This window comes from Capricornis sumatraensis, chromosome 3 (assembly GCF_032405125.1).
Source record: "Capricornis sumatraensis isolate serow.1 chromosome 3, serow.2, whole genome shotgun sequence".
Classification (NCBI taxonomy): domain Eukaryota; kingdom Metazoa; phylum Chordata; class Mammalia; order Artiodactyla; family Bovidae; genus Capricornis; species Capricornis sumatraensis.
In genome coordinates this window covers 117721617-117749096 of record NC_091071.1, presented here as the reverse complement: position 1 = coordinate 117749096, position 27480 = coordinate 117721617, and the positions used below count along the sequence as shown (strand labels likewise).

General features: G+C 44.2%; 1 protein-coding gene across 8 annotated transcripts in view; it reads left to right on the top strand.

Moving 5' to 3' along the window:
* Positions 1-10962: 10962 nt before the first annotated feature.
* The window catches only part of CLASP1 (cytoplasmic linker associated protein 1), a 237209-nt gene continuing 220691 nt past the window's right edge, over positions 10963-27480 (top strand). For all 8 annotated transcript variants that reach the window (XM_068968563.1, XM_068968560.1, XM_068968561.1 and 5 more), the window contains exon 1: positions 10963-11157. In XM_068968563.1, coding sequence (XP_068824664.1) covers positions 10963-11157 — 195 coding nt within the window. The remainder of the gene's footprint in view (positions 11158-27480) is intronic.

Genomic DNA, 27480 nt, shown 5'->3' with positions numbered 1-27480 from the left:
ATATGTATAACTATATATATAATGCAGTTTCATATCCTAAACTTGTTTAATTACTACTTTTATGCAAGTATTTTTTTCCACATAGACTTTAACTTTACAATTCCTTTGAAGAAATTAAAGTATTTTGGATTTTTAAAAATTTCAGATAATTTTAAACATGTTCAAAAGTGGAGAGAATGGTGTAACAAAATCTCATGTACCTATCAACATGCTTTAGCAATTCTCAGTGTATGTCCATCTTGTTTCACCTTTGAGGAAGTTTTTTTTTTCTTTAAGGAATAGCACTTTTTTTTTTTTAATTTTATTTTTACTTTATTTTACTTTACAATACTGTATTGGTTTTGCCATACATTGAGGAAGTTTTGAGGGGTAGAATAGAAGCAATTCTTCTCATTATCAACCAGAGGAGAAACAAAAAGTAAAACTATGTTCTCCTGTAATTCACAGAAAAAATATTTAAACTATCTGAAAAATTTGTAAAAAATTGCCTCCTTAAAATACTAGTGAAGGCAGGTAGTAATCATTCTTATGCAGTGTTTATTTTCTTCTATTTTTTAATAGTATATATACAGTAATGTGAGGAGGGCATGGCAACCCACTCCAGTACTCTTGCCTGGAGAATCCCCATGGACGGAGGAGCCTGGTCGGCTGTAGTCTATGGGGTTGCAGAGTTGGACACGACTGAGCAACTAAGCACCGCACAGCACATATAGTAATGTGGAGCTGCTTTTTTTTTTTCCTGTCCTTTTTTTCTCTTCCATTATGTAGTTTTTAACCACATAATTTGTGGAAGTAACTAATCCACCAGTTCCATCTTCTCGGGAATTTAAGACTTCTTGTTTTACACTTCACTGACAGTTATATATTGTATTCTGTAATACTGAACTGGAGAAGGAAATGGCGACCCACTCCAGTATCCTTGCCTGGAAGATCCCATAGACAGAGTTGCCTGGCGGGCTCTAGTCCATAGGGTCACAAAGAGTCAGACACAGCAATACTGAAAGGGAGATTTTCCTTCCCTATCAAATGGTAATGCCTCATTTTTGAATGATACTTCTCTCTTTGTAATTATAAATAAAGTGGCATATATTTTCTATATTCCTCATAGAAAACATTTAGAAAATACAGAAAAGCACAAAGAAAAAATCCTAGTACCAGAAAGTAGCCAACATTAGTGATTTATTTGTGTTCATATGACCTTCCCTTTTAATGCTGTGAACTTCATGGTTTTATTCACTTTTGGGCATTTGCATCATATGTTAGAGTTGTTCTTCTGCCATGACTTCACTGTAGTTAATTATTGTTCACTCTGGGGCGAGTGAGAGAGGGAGGAAGGGAGGGAGAAGGGAGTTCAACAAGATTTTTTTTTTCTCTCTCAGAGTATTCTTGTGATAACTTGAATAATTCCAGATTTTAATGATCTTTCCATTAAATGTATGCCCACCCAGAGTCTCCTGATTCTTCATTTCCAAGATGACATGTGCAGAGCTCCCTGAAGGCCACAGCACTGTTGGCCTTTGGTGCCCAGTTGGCTGCTGGGCCTTGTCTGCTCAGCGCCAGACTTTCTGAGAATAAGAACTCTTTTCAGTGTCCAGCATTACAGGGGCTCTGTGGAAGTGGGATTTCTGGTATCTGTTAGTTGAGAAAAATTATCAGGCTCAAAGTAAGAATTTAGAAATACTTTTACATTATCTTCGCATTTAAAGATTCATAACTGCATGTACATAAGTTTGAAAATATGGCTAGGAATACTTAGCATGTGGATAAGTCATGGTTTATGTCTGGACTAAATTAAAGTCTCAGACAGCATTTTATCACTCCATCTCTCACCTTAGGGGCGGGGTCAGTAGTGTTTACAGGTTGGGAACCAGTGTTTTGGCCTTTCCAAATTGCTTCTTTTCTTTTGAATAGGCCACAGTCTGTCATGTGTGTGTGTGCTTTGTCCGCATATATTTACACATTCCTTTTATCTGAAATGTTTTTTGCATTCTCCCAAGCCCCCCACCTCCCACTCCCCAAGAAGAAACTGAATTCAGTTAATGGTTGCCAGTGAGTATTTTCTTTTGATTTTCAACTCAAGCAGACTTTATTCATTCAACAACAACTTCTTGAGTGCTGCGTTTGTAGCAGGCATAGTTGTGGGCATTAGGTTAACAAAATAAACAAGATCCCCTCATTTATAAGGCTTGACAGTCCTGTGGGAAAATCAGCCAGCAAATAGGTAAATAGACATGTGATAAATTTCAACTTGTTGTGAGTGCTTTGAAGGAAGAGGACAGGATGCAGTGGTAAGGGACCCCCTAGAGTGGTCTTTAAAGGGCTTACTGAGGAGGTAACATTGAAGCTGAGGTGATGGGGCAGTGTAGGCATCAGGACTGTCTTTCAGGCAGAAGGACCAGCGAAAGCGAGGGCCCTGAAACTTCATTGGTGGTCCAGTGCTTCCCAATGCAGGGATACCAGGTTCGATCCCTGTTCCAGGGAAAAAGATCCCACATGCCGCAGCTAAGAGTTCCAGTGCTGCAGCTGAGATTTGGCATGCTACGAAGAAAGATCCTACTCCACATGCCGCAACCGAGACCCGGCGCAGCCACATAAACAGAGTGAAGGCTCTGAAGTGGCAGAGAGTTTGGAACTGAAAAGAGGCCAGTGCCTGTGCCTGGTGTTGAGATATTTGACCCAGGCATTCAAATTTGGGAGTCATCAGTTCTATAGGCTTTAAAAGTTTTTATGGAAGTGGATGCACATTATTTTGGGGTGTGCCAGGTTAAAAGGGGAGAGGCTTTGGACTGAGCTGCTCACCAGAGCTCTGGGAGAGAGACAAAGATGATTACGGAACCTTGAGTAGGTGTTCAGCCAGAGGAGTCACAGCAAGGCAGCGCTCATTTGTTTTCATGGAAATGGGAAATTTTTCAGAAGGAAGGAGTGGTCAGCTTTGGGATGCCTCTGAGAGGTGGAGTTAGTGAAGTAGAGGAAAGTATTACTGGGATCTGCCAGCAGGCCAGTCACTGGTGATCCTGACAAGGGGAAACTCGAGGAGAGGGCCAAGGGGTGAACAGGAAGTGCCTCTGTGCAGCTCGCTGGTGTAGAAATCTGCTTAAAGGGGCTTCACTCTTTCTGTTGTCCCTGATGGAAGGCCTGTGAGCTCAAGAGGGATGTTAAAGACGGATGATTTAGAGAGAGTCTCAGCTGCTGAGAGGGAGCCGATCAAGGAGAACTTGCAGATGCTGGAGAGCAGGCAACTGAAGAGGTTGGGGAGGCGTTGTCCCTTGATCAGAGGAGATGCCGGTGGCTGTTCTGATTTGTTGGTGAAGATCTCAGTTGTCTGGTCCTGCCTACTTTACCAATGGAGCAGGAGTTGAGGCTGTTGGGAGAGAGCTGCAGGGTAGGGTAGGGCAGATGGGTGCTTGCAGAGAGAAAGGCAAACAGGCTTCCCAGAGAATGTGAGTAGGAATGTTGCTAGTGGTCAGGGCCTTTCTGAATTTTGAGATGATAAATTTAAAACCAGACTGGTTGGATATGTGTGTATTCTCTTCCACATGGTCACCCCTGAAGGCCTGAGAAGGCAGCTGGTTCAGAGCATCAATTCACCCAAGGTTTGGGATTACTAGACAACTACTACAGAGAGAGAGACAGTGGAGGGTAGTGCCATGCTATTAACGCCCACGTGGAATTTAATCCAGACTCAAAGGGGAGTGAGATTGAGAAATTTATCTGATTAACGAGGTTGAGGCAGTGCCCTTGAACAGAAGAGCTGGCGGGATGGGCAGTTGTGGTGGGGAAGGAGGGTCGTGTGGTGAGGGACTGAGAGACAGGAAGATGTGCTGCTATAGAGAGCAGAAAGCTGGAAGGAGGGATGTTGTCAGCCCTAGGAGGGTGCCGCCACTACAGAAATGAGAGGAGCTGAGGTAGGAGGCAGGGAGGCTGGAGGCTCCGTGTGCTCTGGGTGAGGAGCATCTGTGTGGGCCCAGGCGTGGAAGCCGGGCCCAGGGAGTGGGGGCCCGTCTGCCTGGTGCGCGGGCAGGTCCTGTCCTGGAATGCCCAGTTGGATTCCCTCAGGCAGTGTCTCCTCCTCCTCTGCCACCGCAGCACCTTCTTTAAGCCTCTGGTTTAGGGCTATCCTTACTGTGCCACTGTAATCTGTATTTCTGTCTTTGTGTCCTTCGAGGCAATGACCTCCTTGCGGGCCTTGACTCTGTGCTTTCCTGGAGTTAGCCTAGTACATGTGTCACCTGGCAGGTCCGGAGGGAATGTCAGCTCACTGAGCGACCTTGTGGCTGCTGGCAAGTGGGGTGCGGATCAGCCCAGGGGAGAGAGGCTTGCCTGGGACGTCTGTATAAGTCCACACCGTGTTGTTAATGGTAGATTGTTATAGTGCAAAAAGTTGTCTTATTGATGGAAACAACTGCTTTTGATGAGTGTGAATAAATTCTGCTCGTTTCTGGCTTTCGGAGTTGGCTTGTCAGATTTGCTGTCTGCTTTCTCTGATTCTTCCGGGGAGACTTTTGATGTGTTTATTGATTCACTGGTGCTGGAAATATTACATTGTAGTTGTTGATGCTGTGATTTGGAATATTATTTTATTGCAGCTTCCCGAGTGCTTTGTAATATGATTTCTTGTTTCTTAATCCTCTACTTCTCATGCTCCGTATGCTATAACTATCTAACCATTTTCATATTTTAAGTTCTTAAGTACCCGTGCTGTGGGCTTTTAGTGAGGCAGTAGTATAGTATCGTAGTATAATGAAAATAATACTAACTTTAGGGCCAGGCAGATCTGGTGTTCGGTTACTGCCTGATAGTTAATAGCTTTTAAATCTTGGGCAAAGATTTTTGGGCGTATTTTTGTGGTTTTGTTGCTGGCTGCAGGCGCCACAGTGGCTTACAGGACCTTAGTTCCCTGACCAGGGATTGAACTTGGGCCCTGGCAGTGAAAGCTCTGAGTCCTAACCGCTGGACCACCAGGGAATTCCCCTCTAAGCTATGTTTCTCTTTTCTTTTTTAAAAAAGTTGTTGGTTTTGGCTGCGGTGGGACTTTGTTGCGGGACATGGGCTCGAGAGTATGTAGGCTCCGCAGTTGCAGTGCTTGGGCTTGGCTGTGGCATGTGGGATCCTGTTCCCTGACCAGGGATTGAACCCAGGCCCTCCTGCATTGGGAGAGCAGATGCTTAGCCACTGGACCACTAGTGACGTCCTTAAGCTTCATTTTTTGTCTTCAAAGTGGGAAATAATGCCTGCCCATTCCCTACAGGTATCTCGCTGTCTCTGTCACTGCACTTCTCCCCTCAGCCATTCACAGGTTCCCACCTCCCTCACATACTATTAACTGGTGTGTGACATCCTGTCCACGTTTCAAGACAGAGCTCCATTTGAGCCTTGTCTAAATGGTTTTGACGTGGTCTTCCAGGCTTTCTTGATCTATCCCTTCCCTGAGTGATTATAGTACTTACTTTGACTTTTCACTTTCATGCATTGGAGAAGGGAATGGCAACCCACTCCAGTATTCTTGCCTAGAGAATCCCAGGGATGGGGGAGCCTGGTAGGCTGCTGTCTATGGGGTCGCACAGGGTCGGACACGACTGAAGCGACTTAGCAGCACCAGCAGCATAGCCCTTATGTGGCAGTATGGCATTCTGTCTGTGAAGTCTGCTATGTATCCTATGTGTGTTGAATTCTTACACTGGCAAGGTTTTTGTGAGTGTGTATATCTTGTTCTCTCCAAGTAAGCTAGAAGCATTTTCAAGTCAAGTCATAGATTATAGTTATTTCTCTTGTATCTTCTGTGGTTCAGTTCAGTTCAGTCACTCAGTCTTGTCCAACTCTTTGCGACCCCATGGACTGCAGCATGCCAGGCCTCCCTGTCCATCACCAACTCCCAGAGTTTACTCAAACTCATGTCCATTGAGTTGGTGATGCCTTCCAACCATCTCATCCTCTGTCGTCCCCTTCTCCTCCCACCTTCAGTCTTTCCCAGCATCAGGGTCTTTTCCAGTGAGTCAGCTCTTTGCATCAGGTGGCCAAAGTATTGGAGTTTCATCTTCAGCATCAGTCCTTCCAGTGAATATTCAGGACTGATTTCCCTTAGGATGGACTGGTTGGATCTCCTTGTAGTCCCAGGGTCTCTGAAGAGTCTTCTCCAACACTACAGTTCAAAACCATCAATTTTTCGGCGCTCAGCTTTCTTTATAGTCCAACTCTCACATCCATACATGACTATTGGAAAAACCATAGCTTTGACTAGGTGGACCTTTGTTGGCAAAGTAATGTCTCTGCTTTTTAATATGCTGTCTAGGTTGGTCATAACTTTTCTTCCGAGGAGCAAGCGTCTTTTAATTTCATGGCTGAAGTAACCATCTGCAGTGATTTTGGAGCCCCCCAAAATAGAATCTGTCACTGTTTCCATTGCTTTCCCATCTATTTGCCATGAAGTGATGGGACCAGATGCCATGACCTTAGTTTTCTGAATGTTGAGCTTTAAGCCAACTTTTTCACTCTCCTCTTTTACTTTCATCAAGAGGCTCTTCAGTTCCTCTTCATTTTCTGCCGTAAGGGTGATGTCATCTGCATATCTGAGGTTTTTGATATTTCTTCTGGCAATCCTGACTCCAGCTTGTGCTTCATCAGCCCGGTATTTCACATGATGTACTCTGCATGTAAGTTAAATAAGCAGGGTGACAGTATACAGCCTTGATGTACTCCTTTCCTGATTTGGAACCAGTCTGTTGTTCCATGTCCAGTTCTAACTGTTGCTTCCTGACCTGCATGCAGATTTCTCAGGAGGCAGGTCAGGTGGTCTGGTATTCCCATCTCTTGAAGAATTCTCCACAGTTTGTTGTGATCCACATGGTCAAAGGCTTTGGCATAGTCAATAAAGCAGAAGTAGATGTTTCTACTGTGCTAAGATGCGATGTATCATAAATTGTTGAGTAAATAAAAGTAATCAAGATGATGGGTAACCAAGGAAGATAAATGTATTTACCTCACTCAGGTATTCATTGTACAAATGTCCGCTGACGGTGCACATGTAAGATTGAAACACATTGCTGCACTATTTTGAGGCTCCTGTTAACTGGTAGAATCCATTTCCTCACACTTTTATTTTGGGCTGGCCTTGTGACTGGCTTTGACAGTAGACTGTGGCAGAAGTGATGTGCAGGTTCTGCCTCCTGGGCCTTGTGAGGCCTGGCAATCTTCCCTTTGCCATCTTGGAATGCTCCAACCACGTGTACTGAACCACAGACTATATTACTGGTTGTTACAGATCACGTGTGGCAAGAGGTCCAGCCAACAGCCAGCATCATTGCCTCAGACATGTAGGTGATGCCAGTGTAGACTCTTCAGCCTCAGTCAGGCTGGCAGACAGCAGCAGCTACCTGAGTGATCCCAGGTAAGATTAGCGGAAGAATCTCCTGCTGAGCCCAGTCTATCATAGACTTATAAGAAGTGTTAACTTGTTACTGTTCTAAGTCGCTAGTGAAAATGGCCCTACCTTTTTAACTTCTCTTGTGGAGAAGCCTGTAGTAGACTTGGAAGTTCAGAGCTCACAGCTGATTTTGGTTCTCTGCCCCGCCCTCCATTGTCTTCACTCCTTTATGGTGGTGACCTAAGTGCCGCAGAGTAGTAGCTATAAGAAAGAGGATCGAGAGAGAGCTATGTTAAAAAAAAAATGCCCTGTGCAAGCTTTTCTGATCTGGAATCTTATTTAATGAATGTGGAGCCACTAATCTCTCCATTTCCACCCTTGAAGTGCAGAGTCAAGACTGGAGGCTGTCTGACATGTGTCCCTTACATCAGGCTGTCCTGCTGTGTGTTTCATTCTTGTTGAAGCTGGTATTTTTTAAGTTCTTCCTGTTGGCCTGTAGCAGAATTGTGCTGCTTCTTATGATGTAACTATAAATACTTAGGAAACTCTTCCTGGGGGTCCAGAGAGAGAACATGTGTACTTATTTGTTGGGTAGCTAAAAATACCTGTGAAGGAAGACATGGGAGGTTAGCAACACCTTTTGCTTTTAGGTAGGGAAATGTGGCCGGGCGACAGGAGTAGGGGAGAGGTCTTGCACTTTTGTGCAAGAGAGGATCACCCATGACTTTTTTTTTTTAATTAAAGAAAAAGAACAAAGAGGACCCAGTTGGCTTAATGCTTTGCGGCTTCCAGTGTCATTCTGTGGATTTCATACACAAGAGTTTGTGACCTGCTTCTGGGTGTGCTAAACCTTTACTGCATAATTACTGTCAAGAAGCATATACTTACTTGTTAGAAATCATATGGAATTCCAGCTGAAGGGGAAGTTTTTATATAATATGTATTTTAAGAAATAATGGGAAAGAGCCTTAAATGTATGGGTTCCTTCCTCTCCTGGGAGTGGAGACTTTGCTGTCTGGCCTGTTGCTTCCCAGCTCACTATGAAGTCTGATCTCCTTTCCCTGAGTTGGGACAGAGCTAGGCCAGACTTGTAATAACAAGGATTTGAAGGTGGGAAAGGGAAACTTACTGCCATGCAACCTTGGAAAATCACTTAACTTTGCCTCATTTTCCCCACCTGTAAGATAGGGATGTGTTAACGCCTGCTCTATAGAAGTGGTTGGAGAATCAGATAAATTGTATAAATCACCTTGGCATAGAGCCTGACCCCTCATGTTGATGCTCAAAACTGATATCATCACCGTCATTACTGGTTAGTGTCTGCTGATTTTGGGCCTTTTGGAGGAGTAAGGGATACGAAATTCTTTTCACTGAGAATGAAAGATGTTTAGAGGAAGAAGGAGTGATCAGTTATCTGCTGGTGTGTAACAGAGCACCACAAATTGGATGGCTTAAAGTATGAGTGAACAGTTTCTCATCATTCTGTGGTTTGACCGGGTGGTTTTTGTCTCCTTAGATGTATTTGTGTATCTGCAGTCAGATGGTGACTGGTAAGGCTGAGTGGTCCCCCGTGGACTCACTCCCATGTCTGGTGGTTGCTGCGGGCTGCTGTTTGGAGCGAGTTGGTTCTCCTCTAATGGCTTCTCGTGTTCAGGAGGCTAGACCAGCTTCCTCACAGCATGGCAGTCACACACGCTCCAGGGTCAAATCTCAGTTCATTTCTGCCGTCTCTGATTTCCCACTGGCCAGAGCAAGTCTCAGGACTCATCCCAGGGTCACTGGGGAGGTTGAGATTCCATCTCGGTGGAGGAGGAGCAGCAAAACCTCTGCAGCCATTTTTAATCTACCAATCTTGACCATAACTAGCTTCTTGGCGAATATTGGGCCCAGAAAGAAAAGGTTCTGTTGGTTTCTCCAGTTTTCATGTATCGCTGATACCTTCGTTAGTCCGACATGGGAGCTGATTGAGGAAGTGGGGGTATTTTGTTTGGACTGAAAATTGGAGTGAAGGGTAATGGCTGCTTTGCTGTAGCTAAGACCTTTCCTGTGAAGGAAGAACAAGTTCCATGGCATGGACATGACTGGAAAGCGATATCTCCTCCTCTTAAGGAAGGACTGCCACGTAAGACATCAAGGCTTCTTGATTGGAAGGAAAGCAGAAAATGGGTAATCAGGCTAGGGACTTTGCAGGAGTGTTTTCCTCATTGGATGACTTGACTCATCTCTCACTCTAGGACTTGGAAAGAGCACTGTGCTTTTTTGCTGAGAGTAGGGATGGGGTGGAGGTGGGGTGGGTGACAGGAAGGGAGAGAAACCTTGTGCTCAAACTGGAAGGTTTACCCTGCCCTGAATTTCAATCTTACTTGATTTATAAGGTCAGACTTACCTGTTGAACCCCTGAGAGTTCACACTGACTGTGTGAAGAAATTTCTGTCTGGTACAGTGTCAGGGTTGCTGCGTCTTGGAGATAGGTTTTCTGTGCATCTTCTTGGGTTGGGAATTGAGAAAAGACGTTGAAAAAATAAATATGTACAATTGTACCAGGAGCTGTAGATTAAATAGTCCGCCCGTTCAGCTTGTCTAGTAAAAATGACTTTGGTACCTCCTCACATCATGTGTTTTGTTCTATGCCAAGAGTGGTTTTGAGGTCTCCTGATTCTGTAGCAAAACACCAGGCCCAGTTGGTGCTTCTGCCCATGGAGAACACTGTGTCAACAGAGTGTGGTCAGAATGTGAGCCTCTCCCGTTCTCCCTGTTGGTCACTTCTCTGGAGGAGGAGGCAGGAACCACTACCTGCTCGCCTTTTGTAAAGCTGCTGAGCAGGTGTAGGTGTCGCCTTTGACTTTGATTGTTGTTACTGGGACAGCCAGTTTGGTCAGTGGTGTTTCTATGGAGCCTGCCTCACTTCCAGCACTTGGATTGTAGGAAGCTGAGAGACAGGCTACAGACATACAGGGACTCAGACGCGGTGGAGTTTGGTTTTTGGTGGGGAGCAGAATTTAAGCTACCCATAAATCATCCAGCTGAAGCAAAAGCTTGCTCTCCTGACTGGTGCATTTACAAGCTGGAAAACTGTGGGAAACCTCAACCCACCAACTGTGAAGCTCATTGGGTCTTTGCTTTGGGCTTCGACGTTCTTCCTGATATAAATAATAATTATGTTTTTCTGACATGGTCGCCAAGCGTTCATGCTTCTCGCTCCACTTATGCTTGTAAATGGTGCTGCAGCAAGAATGCTTTGTCTTTGATTAAATGTTTCCCAACATTTGAGCATTTTGTTATCTGTGCTGATGTGTCCTTCTCTTCTCTCGCTTTTCAGAATGGACTGCTGAATTATGAAGTATTTCAGACCCAGGAGGAGAGCGTCACTCTGCCACTCACTCCTTTCTCCTCTACTAGTTATTTAAATTGGACTTTTAATATCCTCCCAGCTGCTCTTCAGCCACACATGGTGCATTGCTGCCATTCCCCGGATTGCATCTTTGACACACAAGCTCTTAGTAACCTTCAGCAAACAAAGAGGCCGCCTCCGGGGGCCGCTCACGGGGAGGGCGTCACCCCCACCGCCCTCTAGCTTCGCGGCTCTGGATTGGAATTCCGCCATGGAGCCTCGCATGGAGGCCTGCCTGGCACAGGTGCTGCAGAAGGATGTGGGGAAACGACTGCAGGTTGGCCAAGAACTGATAGACTATTTCTCAGACAAACAGAAGTCTGCCGACCTCGAGCATGACCAGACCATGTTAGACAAACTTGTGGATGGACTCGCTACCTCTTGGGTGAACTCTAGCAATTATAAGGTAAGCCGTGTGCAAGAGGATGCTCTTCTAGGTGGCTGGGCTACCTAGAGAGGGTCAAAATGGGTCCTTTGAAGAGTCCTTTGAGAGCCATCAGCATGATTGATCCCTTGGTTTCCAGTAAGACACTCAGTCACGTTGTGGCTTTTGGACATTTCATTCTAGAGCAAGTAGCGTTTTCTTTGATTTTTGTTGGGGATCAAAACACCCTTATTCTTCAGTGCACTGAGAGAAGGCCGTATGACCAGATAAAGAGAGGCTTTTATCTGGAAAAGGTGTAAGTATTTGAAGCCTTGAAGTTAAAGTGACTATCATGCCTTGCAGTGAGTGGCTCTTTGTGAATAACAAGTGGCCTCATTGATTTTCTTGGGGTTAGGGGTGGGGGTTGGCAGTAGGAGCCTTCAAGCTCCTATTTTGAAGTCGGCCCAGGTACCTGGCCAGCAATAGTTATGGTTTGCCAAGGACTCTCCTGAGACCTGTTTGTAATGGCCTGAAGGGTATCCTTCAGGTTCCAAAGGTCAGGGCTCCTCAGGTGCCCTTGGTGGGTGGGAAGGGAGCAAGCGGGTCCTATGACACAAATGAGTTGTGAAGGTGGACCTTGTTGCCATTCAAAGACTGAGTTTCATGAAGGAAAACTGGACTGGACTTGAAGTGCTGAAGAGGGGTCATTTCTCCCCCTCATCCCCCTCCCCAGCCTTTAGTGTGTTAAAAAGCTGGCCCCTTTGGATCTAGGTTGAGATGGAAGTCAGAGCGGGCTGTTTGCATGATTGCTAATAGGTGCTATAGACCTTGTAGACAAAGGGGCTTCCAGACACAGGAGCTTTTGTGATTGTTTTTCATTGTACCAGTCTTCTGACACATACGACTCATAACGGGTACTTACAGGATTTCTTTGTTTGCTCTAATATAGACTTTGTTTTCCAATTACACTGAATCTTGATCTTATCTAAGAGTCAGCAGGCTTTAGATTTATTAAGGGTGTTTACCTCAGTCCCTGATATTTCACTTAGAACTGGACTTAAAGTTTACCTTCCTTGACTTTGAAAGCTGAGCTTAAATTTTGTCTGTTTCATTCATCTATTTGTTCATTTAGCTGAACTTAATAAGCACCTCTTACTGCTCTGTGTTGGTGCTGGGTGGGGGGAGTATTGCAGAAGGGAAGGGTGAGGTAGACTAGTGACATCTTTGAGGTCTGTGAAGTCACCCTTCCTGTGTGCAAATTAGGATGCTTCTGGCTGAGAGTAACTGAATGCTGACTTGGTTGACTTAAAGTTTGCATAAGGAGATTGAGTAATTGCCTTTAGAAACTTAAGAAGTCCACATAGTTAAAGCAGTGGCTAGGGAAGAAGAGTGACTGCTTATGTCTTTTACTTGGGAGGAAACCTCTGAAGCTTCCCAGCAGACTTTTTTACGTTACATTGCAGCGTAACTGGGAATGGACAGGTGTCCACAGTGGCCTTCAGCCGTCACACTTCACCTCCTGGTTTCATGAAGGGGTTCAGCCTCCCCTGATACAAAACTGTGGCTGTGTGGAGGGATTGGGTACCAGACTCCTGCTAGGAAGAAGGAGGCGAGGCAAGGGGCAGAGGTACATGGATGTTAAATAAGTAACCTACAGATTTGCTGTACCGCAGGAGCTTTCTTAACCTCCCTGGGCCTCAGTTTCCTCATCCATAATGTGGGAAAGTTATTATATACACTAAGTGAGAGTGAATATACAGTTATTACGAAGAAGGAAATGGCAACTCATTCTGCTATTCTTGCCTGGAGAATCCTGTGGGCAGAGGAACCTGGTGGGCTGCTGTCCATGGGGCTGCACAGAGTCGGTCATGACTGAAGCGACTTAGCATGCATGTATCCAGTTATTATATGCCAGCCACATAATCAGCTTTCAGACATTCACAGTCAGTGTCAAGACTTGGTTCCTGTCTTCACTAAAGTCGTAGTCTGGGAGGGGTGGGTAAGGATATATAAGTGAGTGGTTATAATCAGTGCTGCGTGTGCAGTAATAAAGTGAAAGAAAGTGTTAGTCGCTCAGCCGTGCCCAACTCTTTGCGACCCCATGGACTGCAGCCCGCCAGGCTCCTTTGTTCATGGAATTTTCCAGGCAAGGGCACTGGAGGGGTTTGCCAGTTTCCTTCTCCACGGGATCTTCCCGACCCAGGGATTGAACCCAGGTCTCCTGCATTGCGGGTGGATTCTTTACCAGCTGAGCCACCAGGGAAGGAGTAATAAAGATGCGCAGAATTGGTGGGAAGACAGAAGAGAGTAGTAACACTGTCTAGAGGGACCCAGAGGTTTTGAAGACTGGGTCGATTTTTCATAATAGGAATTGTAGGGTCACAGTGGAGTGAAAGATTAAGACTTGAGAACCTTTGTGAAGTGATTTCCAAGAAAGACAGCTCTGGGAAGGAAAGGAAAACAGGATTTGCTGCTGATTTGCATGTGGTCATGGACAAGTCATTTTACCTGTCTGTGCAGGGCAGGTGTTTGACTGGGTCTTCTCTCAGGGGCCTCAAGCTCTGATAGCTTGTTTGACTTTATACTGAAGGCTGTGGCATCAAGGCCATGTCGTGTGGTTCTGATCTTACCCAGTGCTGAGCACCCATCTGGTCTGTAAGGCCTCTTAAGTGTGGTGACCATGTGCCTTGTTCACACCTGAAGCCCAGAACCTGAAACATTGCAGGTGCTCCACACATCCTAGTTCCCTGCGTGAACTCAGGAATTTAGGGGCACTCTTGGCAAATATTCCTGGTTGCTTTACTGAAATCTGGAAATATATTTTTAAGGGAACTACACCTGTTTTTTTTCCTCCTTAATCATGGATTGAGATTACTTACTCAGAGCCTGAAGTACACTTCAGGTTTTATTTGAAGGGATTCACTTTGTAATAGGCAATTCTCTGAAGCTTGGCTTCTTGACATTTGTTTTTTTCTTTTTAAATTCAGGACTAAAAAGATAAGGGGAAAAGAGAAGTACTTTTGACCTTCCAAAATGATAGCACTTAGGTATTGTTATTCCTTTTCCTAGTAAGAGAATGTAGATGAATGCCAACACAGTGTCTTATTTTAAAAAGTAGTTTGCTGGAGCTTGGATCACTTACCTTTGAGTATTAATGTGGTAGACAGGTTTGTACCTGGTTTTGATTAAGGTTTAATAGCTACTGATTCTTGCTTATTTACCATATGCATTTAATATCTCATTTAATCTTCATAACATTCCTGCAAGATAGATGGTGGTATCCTAATTTTACACATGAGGTCATGGAAATTACTGAGAATTAACGAGATAATTTCTCTCTGTGATCATGGAACTGGGATTTAAATGTAGGACTCTGATTTCCCAGCCAGTGTTTCTTTCATTAGAATAGAGGTCAGCAAACTTTCATGGTAAATATATTAGGCTTTGTGGGCCCTGTGGTCTTCTTGTAACTATTTAACTAGTTTGGGCCATTATAAATGCAAAAGCAGCCCCAGATAATGTGTTCGTGAGTGGCCATAGCTGTGTTCCAGCAAGACTAAATTTACATAAACAGATGGAGGTTGGTGGCCCCTGGACCGTAGTTTACGAGCCCCGACACTAACAGACACGGAGCGCCTGCCGTGTGTAGATAACTTTCCTCACTGGTGGGAACTGTTCATGATTCATTTGGGAGAAGAGTGAGCCTTATAATTTGTACCTAATTTGGGAATAGGGGAAGCCATCATTTTGATAGAACTCAGTTTGCTTTTGGAGCATCTTATATGATATTTTAGGAAGCCTGCCGTTTTGGCTCTTTCATGCGGACTCATTTTAGGGTCGGTATATGTTCTGTTAACCTGTCACTGATTACTGTGAGCTGACTTTGCTGAAATCAGCCTCTGCGCACTGGTACCGGATTGAATCTCGGAGACAGAGTTTTGGGTGAAGTAGAAAAGAATAGCATTGTTGCTTTGCTTGGCAAAAGAGGCACAGCAGGCTTCTGCCCCCTAAAACTGTGTGTCCCTTGAGGTGGAACCAGGACCTTGCCTCAGGGCTGCGCTGTGTTTCTTGGCCACTCCTCCCTTTCTCCGCATCCCTTCCCTTCCTGGATTAGCAACTGTTCCATCTGCCCTTTGGAACTCAGGGAAAATCGAGGAGCCTGCTGGTGCCCAGGAGCCCCTACAGGGTCCTGCTTGGTATTGGCTTTGGATGGTGTTGGGTCATCTTGGGGAATGAGTAATTGGTTATTTAAATAGTGTCCTCATACAGCTGGAACTCCCCAGGACTACACTGTGGGGGTGCTTTTCACCCCCATCCCCAATCCAGGGTGTCACTGTGTGGACTTTGTAAGTCTTCTGTGATGTCACAGTGACTGTGGGAGACACAGAAGAGATGGAGTCTTTATTTGTTTGTGAGACTTCTTTTCTAGATTGTGTGTGTGTGTACGCTCAGTTGTGTCCAACTCCACAGACTGTAGCCTGCCAGGCTCCTCTGTCCATGGGATTCTCCAGGCAAGAATACTGGAGTGGGTAGCCATTCCCTTCTCCAGGGGATCTTCCTAACCCAGGGATCGAACCCGGGTTTCCTGCATTGCAGGCAGATTCTTTACCATCTGAGCCACCAGTACCAGAAGCTATGCTAAATATGTGTTCATTTTTAACTTATTATCACCAGATGAGATGGATCTTGCTATATTCATTTAACAGATGACATTGATGTACAGATAAATCAGGTAACTTGATCAAAATGACAGAACTAGTAATCAAGGTTTCTGGGCCTTGAACCTAAGTGTTCATGCAATGACTGAAGTGAATTAAGCACTGATCCTGTGCGGTAGTGCCCTGAGGGCTGGGTATCCCTGGGGGAAAGACAGGCTAGGCATGGTCCCTTCCTCACAGTGGAAGTGCTGGGCCAGTGCTGGACAGTCTCACTCTGTCTCAATCTGATACATGCAGACTCCAGCCCAGGGCATTGTTGTCTCAAGGCCCAGGCCATGCTGACTTGAAATTTCTAGGATCTCTTTTAACTGAGGGCTTCCTTAATCTCTCCCCTTAATGGTCTTAGTGGTCTAAAGGTAGGACTGTAAGGAATGGGTACAGTTGGAGAGGCCTTGATGGAAAGATGGGGTTAAATGGGACCAGGAAGGATCAAAAGGAGTGAGTTGCAAAGTCAGAGAGACTTCTCTTCCTTCTTGTTCCTCCGTGTCTAGCAGCACTGTCTCAGTATAGACTGTAGAAAGTTTCGTCTCTTCCATAGCTGCTCTATGGAGCAGGGTATAACCACTGCCCTGGTTCAGGTGCCCTTTCTGGCCTGAGGGGAAGGTGCTAACAGATAAGGGAGGCTCCTCTTGCCTCTCGCCTATCTCCAGAACCTTGACTTTAATTGAGGTTTTAATTATCCCCCTGGTGTCCTTGAGAGAAGAACCAGAAAGGATGATTGGATTCAGATTAAGTGACTTCTGTTTCTGGCTCTCTGCTTGCTGATGCCACAGTGATGCGGCTTCTTAGAGGCTGTTCCTTTTCCCCAGGTTTTCCCTGCTGCCTTGTCCCGTCGGTTGCAAAAGCTTAATTTTTCTGTGTATAGTTTAAAGACAGGTGCCTCTCTTCTAAGTACAAAAGCTGCAGTGAGTGGTACTCAACAAAAACAAAAGCAAAGCAAAAAAATAAAAATAAGCGAGGAAGAATTATTTTAAGAAAATTTATGTGACTTGTCCAATAAAAATGGTGTCCTCCAAGTATGTAATTAATGGCATTTCTTCCCGAGTGTGTGTTTATGTATAAGCAAGGGCAGCAGAGTGCATTGGAAGTAGTTCAGATTGGAGGGTGAACAGTCTGAATTCTCATCCTGTCTCTGCCATGTAGCCTTTTGAGCAAGTTAGTTTACTTATCTGTGAAATGAGTCTGGTGGTAGCTGGTACAAAGCATTGTTATGAGGGTGCAGGGAGCCTGTATACGAAGGTGCCAGGGCTACTTGGAGTGAGCGTGTGGTCAGTGAGAGGAAGATGAGGAGGATATGCAGTTACTGGGCCCAAAGATAACAAGATCTGTAGAAAGTGAGCCTTTATGTGGGACTGAGTTTGTGTGCCTTCCTTAGTCCTGGTCAGCCTGTTCCTTGGAGCATAGGCCTTGGATCCTTTGTAACAAGATATGAATCCTTAAACCATGCACTGTTGATAACAGAGGCCCTGAGCAGAGCAGCAGCTGGCCTGGAATTCTAAGAGTGACTTTAAAACCTACTGGCAAAGGCAGTCTGCTGATGGAGGACCCCTGTTTTCAGAGGGTTTCATTTGTTCTTTTTATTTTTAACTAATATTTCACCTTGTTTAAGAAAGCTCAAATTGAAATAAGGATACATATAATGAAATCATAAATTGAATGTCAGAGCAAAAAGAAAAAGAAACAGCTAGGGTGAGAGCACAGAGCCGACAGTGAGGCTAATGAATCCATGATTTTGATGTTTACGAGTAGCTCACTTTTATGAACCACTCATTTGTGTGTCAGGATCCGTGAAGCACTTCTTGTTCATTGCTTTGTTTAATCATGAGGCAAGTGCCCCTGATAAGCTCTGGGATTGCTCCGGTTCAACAGCTGGAAACTGCTTAAGCGCAAAGAAGCAACTTGCCCAGGGTCACAGAACTGGAAAGTTATTTTAATCTGGATAGTCTGTCCTTGGAGCCCACATCCATATCGGAGCAATACTGCTTCCTTTATAATGCTGTGATGATATTTATAGTATATTTATCAGAGCAAAAGAGTGTTATGGTGTACCCCGCAGCTAACAGTGATGACTGTAGGAGACTGGATCCTGAGTGACAGATAAGCAGCTCATTTTGTACTTTAACAAAAAACCAAAACGATTTAAGATAAGTGTATTTAAAACAGTTTTTGACTGGTCCTAATGGAATCATGACCTTATCTACTGTTTAAACTCTTTATTTTGGAAAATACTCAAACCTACAGGGAAGTTTCACAAAACTGGAAAAAAAGCATTGTTTACTATAGCCAAGATATGGAAGTAGCCTAAGTGTCCATAAATGGATGAACTGGTTGGCCAAAAAGTTAGGGTTTTTCTGTAAAATGTTATAGAAAAACCCAAATGAACTTTTTGACCAACTCAATACGATGGAATATTATTCAGGTGTAAAAAAGAATGAAATAATGTTACTTGTGACCTGGATGGACCTTGAGGATATAATGCTAAGTGAACTAAGACAGAAAAAGACAAGTACATCCTGTATTATCTCACTTATATGTGGAACCTAAACAAAACAGAACACAAACCAAGTTCATGAATGTCTGCCAGAGGCAATAGTTGGGGGTTGGGCAAAATAGGTGAAGGGAGTCAAAAGGTACAGATGTCCAGCTCCAAAATGACTGAGTCCTGGTAGCGTAATGCAGTGTGGTGACGTTAGGAATGCTGCCTTGCATAGTTGAAACTTGATAAGATAATAAATCTTAAAAGTTCTCATCACAAGAGAAAAAAATTCTGTAAATGTGTATAATGATGGATGTTAAGTAGATTTACTGTGGTGATCATTCACAGTGTATACAAATACTGAATCATTATGTTGTCCTCCTGAAACTAACATAATACTGTATGTCAGTTATACCTCAAACCCTTTCCCGAACCCAAACATTCCTGTGCAGAGTTTCCTTGTGTTTCATCCAGACCCCAGTGGCAGTGCTTCACCACTTGTTTATCTTCTCTGTATGTGAACTGTTGGACAGGAAGTGGTAGACGTTGTGCTCCTCACTCCTAAATATTCATGTTTCCTAAAGATAAGGGCATTCACTATATAGTCTTAATGCAGGTCTAGGACCTTAATACAGGTCCTAATACTGTATTAGGATTGATAAGAGTACTAACCCCTGGAGGAGGAAGTGGCAGCCTGCTCCAGTATTCTTGCCTGGAGAATCCCGTGGACAAAGGAGCCTGGAGGGCTACAGTCCATGGGGTTGCCAAGAGTGGGACATGCATGAGCACACACACATGATCCAGTCTGGGGATCTTATGCATGTTTCACCTGTTGTCCTGCTAATGTCCTTTATAGCAAAAGAAAGAAAAACTTTGTGGTCTACAATTAAGCTCCCCGGCTGCGTTTTCATTCTCACCTGTATGGTCTCCTTCGACCTGGAGCAGTTCATTGCCCGTCTGTCCTTGTCTTTCTTGACTTAATACTAGGCTGTTTATTTTGTACAGTTCTTCCATTTGAGCTTGTTTTCTGCTTCTCATTGTTTGATTGGTTGTGTGTTTTGCACTGGGAAAACCATGGAAGTGATCATTGTATCATATCAGAAAGCACGTGGTATCTTTGTCCTAGATGGTAAAGAGATGTTTGCCAGGTTACTTCTGAAAGTTGTTATTTTTTCCTCTTATAATGAATAGATATCTTGTGGGGAGATATTTTGAGACTATGTAAATATCTTGTCATCAAGCTGTCACCTACTTTAGTATTTGTTGATAATCCTTGCCTAAGATAATTATTTGGATGCTAAAGGGTGATTTTCTGATTCCATCATTTCTTCTCCATTTATCAGTTGACTTCATTTACTTTTGAAATGTATATCCTTTGTCTATTTATATAGCAGGAATTAAGTGTATACTTTGATAGTTATCCCCAAAAGGAACTACTGTGAAGAAAGAAGAAAATGTTTAAAATTAGTTTAATGTAGGTACATTTATATTCATAAAGAATTTAAGGTCGCCTAATCCTTTGTGAACATAAAATTAATGTGATGAAATTTGGTTTGGACTCTGGGCTTCCTGGCAGGCAAAATAGAAACAGAGAGATGAAAGGAAAAAAAAGAAACAGAGATGGTTATCTATCTGTATATTGTAAACAACTGTGGAAGGCATATAGAAAGGCAAGTAGCAATAGAATGTCTTCTTGGATTTAGCAGGATGTTAAAGGACACTTTGTGTGAGGAAAAGAAAGAAGAGTACGGAGAACACATGAAACAGGAGGCAGTGCTGAAGGAGGCAGGCCCCTGTAGACACAGTTCAGCCGTAGCTGCTGTTTGTTGTTAGCCCCTCAGTCAGCCGTGTCCGATGCCTTTCAGCTCCTAGACGGTATGCAGCCCACCAGGCTCCTCCATCCATGGGATTCCCGTCAAGAATACTGGAGTAGGTTGCCATCTCCTTCTCCAGGGGCTCTTCCCGACCCAGGGCTTGAACCCATGACTCCTGCATTGGCAGGCGGATTCTTTTACTGCTGAGCCCCCAGGGAAGCCCTCACTAGTTAGAGCTTTGGGCTAAGGGGGAAATTGTCAGATGGCATCCAAGGTGAATAGGTAATCAAGAGCTGACTGACACCACTGAGTTAATCTTCTTAGCAGGTTAAGTAGAGGAAGAGTCTGTGACGAGGACCACAGCAAAGAATCCAGAGAAACTGGATGAAACTGGCTTGAATAGACATGGGAGTCGACCTGGAGGAATTATCTGGCCACAGCTGACTTTCACCAGGGATTTGGGGTAGGGGCAAAGACAGCTATCTGTTTTGGGCCAGATGGCTGGGGTTATAGATGGGTAGGTAGTGCTTGGTGCCAGGCCTGGTGGTGGTTCGAAATTTTTGTTTAATCATCCTTAAAAGCTTTGTGGAAGAGAGGGGGCTTTGGGCCTTTTTTGGATGAGAGAAGGGAGATAGCTTAGGGACTCCACAAAGCAGCATGTCACAGGTGTCCTTAGTAGAGGTGATGTTCTGAGAGAAGTGGCACGTTCTACACTTGTGGGGTGGAGCTAGAGCCCCAGGTAGGGAGTGCCTGGCCTCTGGCACCTTAGGAGGCCTGGGAACCAACTGGAGGGGGAATGGAAGCCATTGAAGGGCCAGGAACTCTGGGTGCTGATGTGGGTGGTGTAGACTCAGCTGAGTTGATGTAGCTTTAATGCATGAGTTTCTTCCATGAGTTTTTAGCTATCATTTCTTTATCCATAGCTGTCAGCTTCTAGGTTGTTCCTGTTTTTTTGGTCACAAGCCTCGCTGCACTGAGCATCGTTGAACACACGCATGCTCTCGCCCTCTTGTGTGTGTGTGTGCTGGAACTTCTGAAGAGTTTAATTGATGGGTCGGAGTGGGCCACGTTGCCCACCCACCGGTGCTGTGTGAGTGCCCTGAAACCAATCCGGGGTGTTGTTTTCCTGAATGTGTTTTCCTTTTTGCTGGGCAAGTGAAACGATGTCTCTGTGTTGCCAGGAGCAGTGTTGGAGAACCTTTCTACTGCTTTGACCTTTCAGATAAAAGCAAGTCTTATAAGGATATCAAATAAATAATTTTATTTTTGTTAATCTCATTTCCCCCTTAAATGATTGATGCAAATAGGTTCTGTCTGGGCTGTCTTAAGACATTAACAGGGTAGGGGACGTCATTAGTCAGGAGGAGGGCATCCGGATACCTTTACAAAGGCTACCCTGAAGTGGATTAAAGAAGTGGGATCTCTGTTGTCATTTATTCCCATTAGCTTTTCTTTCTTTTCTTTTTTTAAACACAAATAAGAGAGTTGTGAGGAAAAAACAACTGTAATCCATTTCTTCTTAATGCTCCTTCCTTTTTCCAAGTGCTTTCACATCTCCCAGAACCTAAATATCAGTTCATCCTCTCTGGGCTTAGATGGGAGATGCTGAAGAAAGCTAAATCAATAGTCAGTTGGTTTTTGTTGGACAGTGAGGGTAGGTGTGTGATTCTGTTCAATTCTTCGTATAATTCTAGCCCAACCCAAGGAGTTGTTTGTTTGTTTTTTTTTCCTAACAGCTTTATAAAGAAAAGAACTGATATTAACCTTTCTGATTGTGATGAGGAAGTTAGGTAGACTTTGAGTAGTAACTCAGTTCAAACAAGTTCAAGCCGGAGAGGGTGTTATTGGGGCAGACCGCTGGCCGGGAGAGTTGTTGGGATGGATTACTGTGGCAAAAACATGGGGTGGGGCGTGAGGGGTCTTGATCTGTCTGGCCGGTGGCTTCTGGGACACTGTTCAGCATTGCGCTCGGCCACCATGGCCCCGCCTCACATCTTGTAGCCCCATCACCAGGGGCAAGAGTCTCTGTTCTCAGCTTGGAGTAAATCACCTCTCCAAGCCCCCAGCCCACTCACTGAGACCAGGGAGACATGCTGCTGCAAGGAAATGGTGGCCTTGCTCAGAAAACTTCTATGTCAAGGGCTGGAAGAAGTAGGATGGGTTCCCCTAGCAGAAAAAGGGCTTGGCTAGAGACAAGTGGCCTGAATGTTACCACTGTGGGAACGATGAGCTTCATGGGAACTTTGTGTCTTTTTCCTGGAGAGGCTGCAGGGGCCCCCATGGACAGCCCAGAAATTGGCCCTGGGCTTACACCACAGCTCTTGTACGTGTTGATGAGGCCTCTGCTCCTCGTGCTCAGGAGTCAGCACCCTGAGGCGGGCCCCTCACTGCTGGGCTGGCCTGGTACCTGCCATCTCTGTGTGCGCCTCACTTCTCTTCTCTGATGACCCCGTGTTATGTGGGCTTTTAGCTCTGTCATCCAGTGAGAGCTTTCCCATCTTTCCCAGCCCCTTTAAACTGAGAACTTGTCGTTAGTGTCTATTATACCAATTTTTGTAATTCTGATACCAAAATGCTAGTGTTTTTGTGGATATAATGCCCCTCTTTCAGTAGTTTAAATATCTGAAATCTGGATCACATATATTTTGCTGGACTTACAGATTCACATGCTGCTTTTTAACGTTTCAGACGTGCTCATGCTTACCATTTGCCTGTTGGGTTAAAACCATTCCTGCGTGTCTTGCTGTAACTAAGGAAATGGTAATTAACACGAGTGAAATTGAGTCTCTTATGTTTATTCATCACTTCCATTTTTCTGCGAGCCAGCTTGGGCCTTTCATTTCTGTCAGAGCTCCAAATGGAGTAATTTTACAATTAGGAGGGGAGCGGTGATGTTCAGAAGATTGATTCTGAGGAGATTGCCTCGGGGACAGGAAGGGGATAACTCCAGGCTGCTTTCCAGCCTCCCTGAGTCTGGGTGGCTTCCTTGTGTCAGGGGCTAGACTCCTGCTCTTCTTCCCTGGAGCTCCAGGCCTGTTCTCTTTGTCCAGACCTTTTTTCCTCCCAGGACTACTCATTTTAGCCAGAATCAGCCTTCCTTCCCAGTTATGCTACTTTGAGAGAAGTGTGTTCAGAGCAGGTGGGTGAAAGGCAGTTCGCTTCCCAGGGAGTAATGCTTGGGGCCAATGCCAGACATGCTCCCAACCCATCTCTGGGGCCACTCCCAGCTGGCTCTGTGTGGGACCCTGTTGCTTCATAAAATGAATGAGGAGGTTTAGACTCGTAGAGCTGCAAAGTGCAGGGGGATGTGGGCACAATGGAGACACGCCCCCACACCGAGGACCGCTGAGGTACAGGGATTTTTTTTAAGATGCTTATTGAACTGTTTCTTAATGCTTATTTAGTTCAAGAAACTAAACTATGTATATCATCATTGCTGCACATGGGGGTTATATGTTGCTTTAACGTCTGTGCTTTAGCTCTCCATGTACATCCGTACATAAATGATTTAGACTTAACATTTTCAAATACAGAAAGAATGGCATGATGCCACAAAAACACTGGCATTTTGGTACTAGAGCTCCAAGGAGAAGTCTGGTATGGCATGTACCAGACTATTAATGGAGTGTTTTTAAGGGGGGAGGAGAGCATTTAAGGGAAAAAGGAATGTTTACATTACTACTTCATTAAGTATTTTCAGTCTTGGAGCTCTTTTTGGTAACACCTTGGCAATTAAAACACCTCGCAAAGAGTCGGACACAACTGACTTTCATTTGACAATTAAAAATCCTTTTTCTTTTTAAGAATTTAGGCCCTCAAAACTGTTCTTTCCACAGATCAGCTTTATTCATATTAGAAATGTGTTTCTGCCTAGGACTGTTCTCATTAATAACAGAGCAACTGTAGTGATCAGGCTGAAGGTGGAGGAACAGGAAGCTGTCTAGAAGAAGCTTTGGAGAGAAACCTTGAGTGCCGTGGGAGAAGGATTTGTTTTTTGAGGACCATCGTTAATAATTTCATTTAAAAAATTTATTCAAGTATAGTTGATTTCAGTATTGTAATTTCTAGTGTACAGCAAGGTGATTCAGTTATATACATATATACATTCTTTTTTTATGTACTTTTCCTTTATGGTTTATCACAGAATATTGAGTATAGTTCCCTATGCTGGACAGTAGGACTTTGTTGGTCATCCATCCTGTATACACTAGTTTGTATCTGCTAGGATTTATTTTTATAGACTGAGATCTTGATACCTTTCTGCAGAAAAAAATTGAACTGTTTCTTTAGCCAGCCCCCAAACGAGGTGCGCCCTGCTTAGGGCAGGGGTGCCCTATGGAAATGGAACACCAACACAGGTGAGCTCCTGTGTTCTGTCTCCATGGAGCCTTGATCTAGAATCTTGCTTTGACGATCACTTCCATATCTTTTGAAATTGTGTCCTGCCTTTGACCACTCTGGCTGTTGTTCCTTATCAATTGCTGGCAAATGCTCCCAAGATGCAGAGATGTTTAGGAAGCCCTTTGTGATACTGGGACTTCCACTCATCAGTTCCTAGTTGATTCTCTCTCTTTTTTTTTTTTCCTCTGCTTTTTTTGTTTGAAGGTGACTCTGGTTCTGTAAAATACATAATTTCTCTTGGACAAGTTAAGAGCTTGGATTCTGGGGCCAGACTGCTAGGGTTAGAGGGCCTATTCCTTCCCTTACTCTTGCACTCACTGGCTGTGTGATGCTGGGTACTTAACCTCTCTAGGCCTCAGTTTTTCATCTATAAAATGGGGACGATATCCATCTTAGGGTTGTGGTGAGAGTGAAAGAGTCCATAAACAGGCAGTGTTTGACAGCTGCACGGTGCTATAATTGCAGGCTTGCTAGTTTTACGATTATTTTACAGTAGCCACTGTGATAATCCTTCATTTCTCTGTGGTTGGACCAACACTGTCACCACTTGCTTTTGGTTACCTGTTATGACATTATCAATTCAGTGAACATGAATTTGAGCAAACTCTTGATAATGAAGGACTGGGACGCCTGGCCTGCTGCAGTCCGTGGGGTTGCAAAGAGTCAGACACAACTAAGCAACTGAGTAACAACAAATGGGTTTAAATGGTCCCAGAACCATCAAACAGTGGCAGAAAGAGAGGCCGCAGGGAAAGAAGCCTGTGGTTGCAAAGCAAGCTAATCTCGGGAAAGTCTTGGGAAAGTGCATTTAGGGAGCTTTGGTAGTGTGTCTCTGCAGGGCACTGGATGCAAGTTTACTGGCCCCTGTGTCTCCATACATTACCATATATACTAAAGTGGGTAGTGGGGTATTTCCTCCCTCCCCCTCTCCCTCACATTTCACTGAGATATGATTGACATATAACATTGTATTACCTTACACTAGGCAACATAATGATTTGTTGTGAAAGGATCACCACAAGAAATCTAGGGAGCAAACATCACCTCATATAGTTACACACATTTCTTTCTTGTGATGATAACTTTTCAAATATACTCTCTTAGCAACTTTCAGGTAGAGCATACATTGTTGTTAACTGTAGCGGTCATGCTAAGCAGTACATCCCCAGGATGTAATGTTTACTTTATTATTTAAAATTTAGTTAGTTTACTTAAGTATAATTGATCTACAGCTCTGTTAGTTTCAGGTGAACAACAGAGCAGTTTGATGTTTCTGTACATTGCAAAATGATCTCCTCTCCCTCTTTCTCAGATGAGCAAGAACTGATCACAGTGAAGAACAAAAGAGAGCACCTGTGAACAGGAGTGGGGCAGGGCTTGGGTTGGGGAGACAGTAGCCTGGTGGGGGTTCTATGAAAAGAGGAAGGTGGTTTTGCTTGAATGGAGTTAAAAGTGAATTAGAAGCATTTGCGCATTTTGCCAAAGTGAATAACTAGCGAGGGAGATTGTGGAAAAGGAGCTGTCTGAATATCATGAAGAGAGTCACCAGATATTTGATCTCCTGCCCCGTGTCAGAAATAATAGTAGGTTTCCATATGCTTTGTTCTTACCCTACTTCCTAGAAATTGGCTAGTCCTGAGACCCCTCAGGGTTAGGTGATGTCCTCTAGGCCACAGTGCACAGGACTGGACTTTACTGGATGTTTATAGGGTGGCAAGGCCTTTGGGTCCCTCATTCAGCCTCAAGAAGATTGAGGCTGAATCTGTCTTGTTCAGGGGGTAAGTTGAGCAGCTGCTTGTGAGACAGAGGCATCACAGTGCCTCGTCACAGCGACTGGATAATGGCCTGGTGTCCACACGTGAGTGAGAAAAGCACCAGGTGAGGACTTCAGGTGGGCTAGCGTTCTGTCAACAATTAGAAGAGTAATGTTGGTTACCTTAGAACCAAGATTAGGAAGAAAACATTTCTTTATTTCTTACTAAGAACAGAGGAGCCTTTCGGAAAGGAGAGAAATGATTCTAGGTATTATTTATTTATTAAAAAAATTTTATTTTATTGAAATATAGTTGATTTACAATGTTGTATTAGTTTCTGGTGGACAGCAAAGTAATTCATTTACACGTACATATATATTCTTTTTTATGTTGCTTTCCATTATGGTTTATCACAGAATATTGAACATAGTTCCCTGTGCTGTACAGTAGGACCTAGTTGTTTATTTAGGTACTATTTAATGGTACCTCTGAGGTCAGAAGGAAATAGCTTAATAATAGTGGAGCAGCAGATAAGGTAAAGTAAATAAGCAACCTTATTTTTAAAAATGAAGGCCCTTGCCAGGGTCAAATTCATGTTTTTTTGGCTGGCTTTGTTTTAATATTTGATTTGGACTCTGTGAGGTTTCGGCAAGGAAGTTTTGTTTTATGTTAATTTTAAAAAGTAATATGCATTTGGACTGAGATAAAGAATTGGAAGTTCCTGCTTGTATTTATCTGGCTGGGTCAGTAGTTGACAGTGGGCCCTTCAGTCTGGCTTCTCATTTACATTCTGACCTGCCGTCTGTCCGGGAGGGGTTGCTGCCTGCAGGTTCGGCTTGGAGTGCAGTAGCCTTCTTCCTGAAATGTGCCCTCTGCCCTGGGGTCACCTTTGTGAGATGCTGATCTGCCAGAGAAGAGCATCTAAAGGTGAAAGTCAAGGTCGGCTCTATAGGACAGCCATTGCCAAAGTGACACAGTCAGACAGAATGGATCTTCCCTCCTCACATTCTTGGTACTAGAGGTCAGGGGACAGCTCTGATTGCAAGCTTAGGATAGGAAAGAGTGCTTTTTGACTGATTGAGGGCATGGCCTTTCATTTCTAAGTGGTTTAAAGAATTTATGGCCCATTGTTTGTTCATTCCAAAGTCCTAATGATATGGGTGATATTTTTTTCCTCAGACAGGAATGTGGGTTTTGGCAGT